At 38.4% G+C, this 8,648-nt stretch overlaps 1 protein-coding gene across 1 annotated transcript in view; it reads left to right on the top strand.

The window, feature by feature from the left end:
- Positions 1–281: 281 nt before the first annotated feature.
- haus4 (HAUS augmin-like complex, subunit 4) overlaps positions 282–8,648 on the top strand; it is a 34,448-nt gene continuing 26,081 nt past the window's right edge. The window contains exons 1-2 of the mRNA XM_039762680.1: positions 282–1,025; positions 1,391–1,530. Of these exons, the coding sequence (XP_039618614.1) occupies positions 959–1,025; positions 1,391–1,530 (207 nt within the window). The 5' untranslated portion in view covers positions 282–958. The remainder of the gene's footprint in view (positions 1,026–1,390; positions 1,531–8,648) is intronic.

Raw genomic sequence — 8,648 nt, 5'->3', positions numbered from 1 at the left:
GACTCCAACCCGCCCTCTAGAAATATCGATTAGGGTGCCGTCACTTACAGGCAGCTATTTATTTACTTATTCTACTACACTAGAAAGTTTGCGATCTTGACAAACTAAACAATAAGTAATGAAATTGAAGAGCCTAAAGAAAACAACAGATTTAAGTACTTTTGCTGTTCAATATTTTATCCTTATGTTTTCTTTTTATTCTATGTGTACAAAATTGTAAGACCTTTGGTCCTGATATGGTTTATATTTACATTTAGTTGCAAATCCTTGGAAAGTGCTGCGTTTAATAAAAATTGACGCGAAAAGAAATTGACTGTCGCGTGATAATTACGTCACCAAAAAAAGCAGTTCTAATCTTTCAGTTTCCTAAACACACATTAGCGATTAAGGACAGTTTTGACTAATCGCAGTTATCTGCTTTGTTTTAGTCTATTTACTTATAATGCATCGAGTGTCTTAATGTATAATTACCGTCTTTTTTAATTTAATAAACACCGACATGAAACCCTGTTTACTTACTTTCCAAGGACTTGACCAAATCTTCACTCCGAAAACGCACCTAAATTAAAATCTTCCGTTTTGGTTGCATAGTTTGTCTACTTCAATTATCGTGCCTTTTACGCTGCATGGTCACTTATTATTATTGCTGTTGTTACAGCGAGGTGCGCTGCTGAATTTCGCTTCCCCACTCTGGTGCTCTGTTGGTACAGTCCAGGGTGTCACACGCGACGCGGGGCTTTAGAAAACTCGCGCCTCGAACTCTAAAGACGAAATAGTTAACTAAGGCAACTAAGAAATAGGAAGGGCGATCTAATTGTCGTTTACGGTAAAGTTAAATAAAGAAAAAAGGGAGTTAAGTAGTCATTACAGCTGTCGACTACTTCAACTGACAGGAGTACCGAGCCGCCGCTGGCGGGACCACACGGACTGTGCGAGGTCCGATGAAGGCGCTCCGAGGATGGCCATGTGTCCTCACCCCGCTTCGGCTCCTCCGCTCTCGGTGGACGAGTCCGTTGAAGACCAAGGTGGGGGAATGCTCTGTTGAATGTTACATGCTGTTAAGCATTATTAACTAAAAAGACAGTTGTAAGGCTTAGGTAGTGTTTACGAAATGTAGAAATTAGCCGATAAAGCTCTCCTCGGACTTGCGGTGATTTTGTGTGCAGCTGATCATTTCTTAGGGGCTTCCTTAAATGATCAATTGACGTACAGTGTGTTTTAGAGTTTGAGCTGGCTGTGTTTTCGAAGCAGTATTATAGTAAAGTTCATCAACATTTCATCTATTCAAGCTTGCATGTTACAAAACACGTAACCCCGAATCGCTGATGCTTAAGAATCGTTACGGCTCCAGTGATGTTTATTAACAGAGGTGTATTCTTTGTTCCTACAGTATTGTCATCTTTTCCGTTTTGTGATTTGAATGAAGATGACCTTGCACAGAATCCGATGTTCGCCCGATTGCTGTCAACGTTATCTCAACAACTGGACGAAACTGGCCTGAGCGTGCAAGTCAAGAAAGAGCTACAAAAGGTAACGTTATTGCTGTTGTCATGCGTGTAAAATCCATTTCCAATGAATGTGCTAAGCATTGTAGTTTAGATTTCACAGGTATCTTCAGTAACATTTCCTTTATTGTCATTTGTAAATGTAATGGCCCATTAGAAAAGCCCCGCTTTTAAAGTTCAGGCTTCTCTCTTTCAACAAAAACATAAAGAACAGTCTAAAACGCTAGAATAAAATACTCTTTGTTTGTTTACTGAAGCCCTTTTACTTAAAATCAAATACTTATCAAAACTGGTTCCCTTCCACTTTTATTTTACTTTGCACTGCTTCCCAGATCTATATTTTTTAGTTTGCAGTTTATTATTAATATTATTTTATTATTACAACGCTTCTTTTAACTTCACCTGTTTGTTGTCTGGTATAAACCTTATAATCGATATTTAACCCACTTCCTATTGTCCGAATGACTTGAAATTTTGCGCACTTACTCACTTCCGATGACAATACACAAATTAATTAGTTTCACTAATTGCTCAATAAATCCATGTTAATTAAGAAATTAAATTTTCATTTGAAGAATAAAGATTTCACCAATAGATGGAGCTAGTAACAGAAATATTAAAGGAATTGTTAAAATATTTATTACAAAATTATACTAAAACAAACCCAAGACTAAAAAATTGAAAATAATAAATATATATAAATACTTTTTAAAAACCACGCTTATATTAAGTTAAAAAGTGTACTAAAAAATAAGTCTGTCATACATCACTTTTAAAATAAAATCAACATTCAAAAATCTTATTTTACGAGTGATGTACGAGAGACTTATTTTTTACTTTTTAGTATGCTTTTTAACTGAATATAAGCGTAGTTTTTAAAAAATATTAAAAAATGTATCTATCTATCTATCTATATACATACATACATACACAGTGGAACCTCTAGATACGATCACCTCTGTATACAAGAAATTCAAGATAAGAGGAAAGTATAAACGAAAAATTCGGATCTAAATACAAGCATTGGCTCACGTAACGAGCCCCGGGCCAGGCTGTGGTTATGCGTGACGCGTTTCCCGATCCGCCTCGACTCGGGGATTCATCCAAGCTGACGCTGCCAGCCCTTCAGTTAACTCAGTGTTCCTTGTTCTCCCGTAGCGTGAGGATCTACGCGTTTGTGCGCTTGTGATTTCATTATTTAGCTGTAGCAGTTCGCTGTATAAGCGTATCCAAAAATATCGTGGACATGCAGACGGAGAATAGGAGACGATTGCCCTCAAGAGGAGAGAGAGAGAGAGCGCGTGCGCGAATGAGAGAGATAAGGAGAGAGAGATGTGCACGAGAGAGAAGAACTAATAGCTCAGTTATGCTCACATGACGCTCAGCAGACAAAGTGTATCCATACTACTTGTATTGCAAGACATCGCTCGTTTTATCAAGTCAAAATTAATAAAAAAAATTTAGCTCGTCTTGCAAAACACTCGTAAACCAAGTTACTTGCAAACTGAGGTTCCACTTGTGTATATTATTTATTTATCAGTGTTATTTGTTAGGAAAATTGATTTTTATGTTGATATTTTTGGGGGTGCGGAACGGATTAACTGGATTTCCATTATTTTCAATGGGGAAGTTTGTTCTAGATCCGAGAAATTCGCTATACAAGCTCAGTTCTGGAACGAATTAAACTTGTATTTCGAGGTTCCACTATATATATATATACACATATATATATGTATATATGTATGTGTGTGTGTGTGTGTGTATATATATATATATATATATATATATATATATATATATATATGTATAGATGTATATGTGTATATATATATGTATATATAATATGTATGTATGTATGTATGTATGTGTATATATACACACACACACACAGTGGGATGCAAAAGTTTGGGCAACCTTGTTAATAGTCATTATTTTCCTGTATAAATCGTTGGTTGTTACGATAAAAATGTCAGTTAAATATATCATATAGGAGACACACACAGTGATATTTGAGAAGTGAAATGAAGTTTATTGGATTTACAGAAAGTGTGCAATAATTGTTCAAACAAAATCAGGCAGGTGCGCATAAATTTGGGCACCGTTGTCATTTTATTGATTCCAAAACTTTTAGAACTAATTATTGGAACTCAATTGGCTTGGTAAGCTCAGTGACCCCTGACCTACATACACAGGTGAATCCTATAATGAGAAATGAGAGTATTTAAGGGGGTCAATTGTAAGTTTCTCTGAAGAGTAGCAACATGGGGGTCACAAAACAACTCTCAAATGACCTGAAGACAAAGATTGTTCACCATCATGGTTTAGGGGAAGGATACAGAAAGCTGTCCCAGAGATTTAAGCTGTCTGTTTCCACAGTTAGGAACATATTGAGGAAATGGAAGACCACAGGCTCAGTTCAAGTTAAGGCTCAAGTGGCAGACCAAGAAAGATTTTGGATAGACAGAAGCGAATGGTGAGAACAGTCAGAGTCAACCCACAGACCAGCACCAAAGACCTACAACATCATCTTGCAGCAGATGGAGTCACTGTGCATCGTTCAACCATTCGCGACTTTACACAAGGAGATGCTGTATGCGAGAGTGATGCAGAGGAAGCACAGACAGAGCTCTGAGGTCTGCTCAAGCACATTTGGACAAGCCAGCTTCATTTTGGAATAAGGTGCTGTGGACTGATGAAACTAAAATGAGTTATTTGGGCATAACAAGGGCGTTATGCATGGAGGAAAAAGAACACAGCATTCCAAGAAAAACACCTGCTACCTACAGTAAAATATGGTGGTGGTTCCATCATGCTGTGGGGCTGTGTGGCCAGTGCAGGGACTGGGAATCTTGTCAAAGTTGAGGGATGCATGGATTCCACTCAGTATCAGCAGATTCTGGAGACCAATGTCCAGGAATCAGTGACAAAGCTGAAGCTGCGCCGGGCTGGATCTTTCAACAAGACAACGACCCGAAACACTGCTCAAAATCCACTAAGGCATTCATGCAGAGGAACAAGTACAACGTTCTGGAATGGCCATCTCAGTCCCCAGACCGGAATATAATTGAAAATCTGTGGTGTGAGTTAAAGAGAGCTGTCCATGCTCGGAAGCCATCAAACCTGAATGAACTAGAGATGTTTTGTAAAGAGGAATGGTCAAAAATACCTTCAACCACAATCCAGACTCTCATTGGAACCTACAGGAAGCGTTTAGAGGCTGGAATTTCTGCAAAAGGCGGATCTACTAAATATTGATTTCATTTCTTTTTTGTGGTGCCCAAATTTATGCACCTGCCTGATTTTGTTTGAACAATTATTGCACACTTTCTGTAAATCCAATAAACTTCATTTCACTTCTCAAATATCACTGTGTGCGTCTCCTATATGATATATTTAACTGACAATTTTTATCGTAACAACCAACGATTTATACAGGAAAATAATGACTATTAACAAGGTTGCCCAAACTTTTGCATCCCACTGTGTGTATATGACAGCAGTGCTACCGCTCCGCCACCGTGTCACCCCATGTGTGTAATTATTAACAGTATTCATTATTTAATGAAATTAACGATTTATCTGTAAAATGTAACAGAAATACTTTCATGCATTTCATCATGAAAGTGATACCAAGTATAAATCTAAGGATTCTAAACGTGCAGAGATTTGGAATTTCATAAATGTAATGTGTTCTGTGTGGTGATCTATTGCTGTTTGCCGCTGCTGTCTGGTCAGGAGGAAGCCCCAGAAAAAAAAAAGAGATGGCACAACAGATGGTATGTGCGACTTTTAAAATGTATCGTGTCATTACGATTGGGAATATGCAACGGTTGAATATAAAAGCACCACAAACGCATTTGGAGGTCGGCATTTTGCTTCACCACATCGAACCATTCATCAAATATCGAAGCACGCACATCGATCTGGTAGGATCCGCATAGCGGCTTTCTGTTGCATGTACAGTAGATAGTAAGCAGAGACTCTGACGTCATATTCCGACTTTATCACACTGCGCCCCCCGACTTTTTGCTGGTACTGCAACTCGCGCATGCGTCGCGTTAATTTCTGAGGACCTGCTCAGAGGATGCGTCAAATGAACGCTGGGAACGCATGGCAGCCATGATGCGTACGCGTTCTGAGCGTGAAGTATAAACAAGCCCTAAGGCGTTTTCACACTTACTTTGTTTGCTTTGTTCCAAATTGGGGGGACTGATTTTAGCTCCTTTGTTTCAATTTCCAGTTAGTTAGTTGCGTTTCTTACTGAAAACTTTCAAATAAGTTAAACATATCCATAAACAACCTTTGGCTGCACTGTGATTTTGTTTTTAAAATGGGCAGAATTTTTTTTTTCTGGGGGGAAAAAATACGGAGGATCAAGAATAATTGTGGTTATGTAGCACTGCGTTTTCTCAAATTATTTGGTTTGTTTACCAAACATAACTGTGTGAGCTGAATACAAGGGACGTTCACAAAGTTTCCGCACTTGTATATTTTTGTTGGAAACAATGAAGGCGGGAGGAGTAGTATTGGGCATTAAAAAGTTTCTACGATGCTGGGAAAATTGAATCGCAAATGAAGGTGACTAAGTGGTGCAAGTTGTTTTTGAAATTCTTAATAAATAGAGTAAAATAAAAAAGTGCGGAAACTTTTTGAACATCCCCTGTAGTTATTATTGAACAACTGGAACAGTACTTGAAAATGGTGTGCTACTACACTTAGTGTGAAAAGGACAGTTTTGAAATAGGCGCATGTACAAAAGAAAGACAGCTCTGCTGTGGGCATGTGCTTCAGTTTTATGACATACAGTATTAGATAGATAGATACTTTATTAATCCCAAGGGGAAATTCCCATACTCCAGCAGCAGCATACTGATAAAGAACAACATTAAATTAAAGAGTGATAACAATGCAGGTATAACAGAAGAAAGTGATATTTTTAGATGAAGCTCATAAATTTCATGTTCCGTATTTACTTAACAGTAGCCACCATATGAACGTAATCTTAGTTAACTGATCTCAAATCACATGTCTACTGTCTTAACTATTGTATGTTTTTGTTAATAATGTTATTTTTTTACTTGTTTGATTAACATTTACTGCATATGTCAAAGTTCGTTTGTGCATCGAGAGGATGCCCTATCTCACCTGCATACATCACTTTCATAGTGTAACATTAGAGGGTTTACTTGTGAGGACTGATTGAGGTCATTTATGTTGAATAGTTTATATATATATATATATATATACAGAATGCAAAAAACTTTATTTGCATAACTTTTCTCTATGACTGGGGTTGCCAGACGTCCCTTATATACGGGACATGTCCCATATTTGATAATACCTTTCATTTTCAAATTTCGCAATAAAAATACACTTACCTAAAGGATTATTAGGACCACCATACTAATACAGTGTTTGACCCCCTTTCGCCTTCAGAACTGCCTTAATTCTACGTGGCATTGATTCAACAAGGTGCTGAAAGCATTCTTTAGAAATGTTGGCCCATATTGATACGATAGCATCTTGCAGTTGATGGAGATTTGTGGGATGCACATCCAGGGCACGAAGCTCCCGTTCCACCACATCCCAAAGGTGCTCTATTGGGTTGAGATCTGGTGACTGTGGGGGCCATTTTAGTACAGTGAACTCATTGTCATGTTCAAGAAACCAATTTGAAATGATTTGAGCTTTGTGACATGGTGCATTATCCTACTGGAAGTAGCCATCAGAGGATGGGTACATGCTGGTCATGAAGGGATGGACATGGTCAGAAACAATGCTCAGGTAGCCCGTGGCATTTAAACAATGCCCAATTGGCACTAAGGGGCCTAAAGTGTGCCAAGAAAACGTCCCCCACACCATTACACCACCACCAGCAGCCTGCACAGTGGTAACAAGGCATGATGGATCCATGTTCTCATTCTGTTTATGCCAAATTCTGACTCGACCATTTGAATGTCTCAACAGAAATCGAGACTCATCAGACCAGGCGACATTTTTCCAATCTTCAACTGTCCAATTTTGGTGAGCTCGTGCAAATTGTAGCCTCTTTTTCCTATTTGTAGTGGAGATGAGTGGTACCCGGTGGGGTCTTCTGCTGTTGTAGCCCATCCGCCTCAAGGTTGTGCGTGTTGTGGCTTCACAAATGCTTTGCTGCATACCTCGGTTGTAACGAGTGGTTATTTCAGTCAAAGTTGCTCTTCCATCAGCTTGAATCAGTTGGCCCATTCTCCTCTGACCTCTAGCATCAACAAGGCATTTTCTCCCACAGGACTGCCGCATACTGGATGTTTTTCCCTTTTCACACCATTCTTTGTAAACCCTAGAAATGGTTGTGCGTGAAAATCCCAGTAACTGAGCAGATTATGAAATACTCAGACCGGCCCGTCTGGCACCAACAACCATGCCACGCTCAAAATTGATTAAATCACCTTTCCTTCCCATTCTGACATTCAGTTTGGAGTTCAGGAGATTGTCTTGACCAGGACCACACCCCTAAATGCATTGAAGCAACTGCCATGTGATTGGTTGATTAGATAATTGCATTAATGAGAAATTGAACAGGTGTTCCTAATAATCCTTTAGGTGAGTGTATATTTTTACTACCTTCTTACGGTACTTAGTTGTAACTTTCGAAGTAATTATACTTTCTTTTCTCACATTCTCTTGATGAAAATAACCCAAATGTAGCAAGAAAATGAGTGTTTGCTGCCTGTTTGCAGCTTGTTCATTTGCTCTGCTTGGCTGAGGACGGCGACACTCTTAACCGTTTTGCTCTCCAGCCGCGCTGCTGTGCAGTTCTGGATCAGCATTGCAATATACAGCGTCAACAAAGTGTGTTCTTACTACTTGCCACGGCCAACTTTTTTTTCAAATTGCCTATATTAAATAATAATATTATTTCTCTGTTGTCTCTATTAATTGAATATTTTCAAATGATTTCACTTTTACAGAATTTTTATTTAGCGTGTATTAAATAATTTTCAAATGATTTTACATTTGTTTTCCTCATAACCCATTCAAATCCTTGTTTTATGTTTTTAACTTGTGTGTCTACTTTTATATAATACCAGTAACGGAGCACTGCTTGATAACATGCCGTGACTACACTTGACTTGAGCATTCCTAGTTTTCATTCTTTTT

The sequence above is a fragment of the Polypterus senegalus genome, chromosome 9 (assembly GCF_016835505.1).
Source record: "Polypterus senegalus isolate Bchr_013 chromosome 9, ASM1683550v1, whole genome shotgun sequence".
NCBI classification, from domain to species: domain Eukaryota; kingdom Metazoa; phylum Chordata; class Cladistia; order Polypteriformes; family Polypteridae; genus Polypterus; species Polypterus senegalus.
The sequence above is the reverse complement of the archived record's forward strand: the minus strand, read 5'-3'. Positions and strand labels throughout refer to the sequence as shown.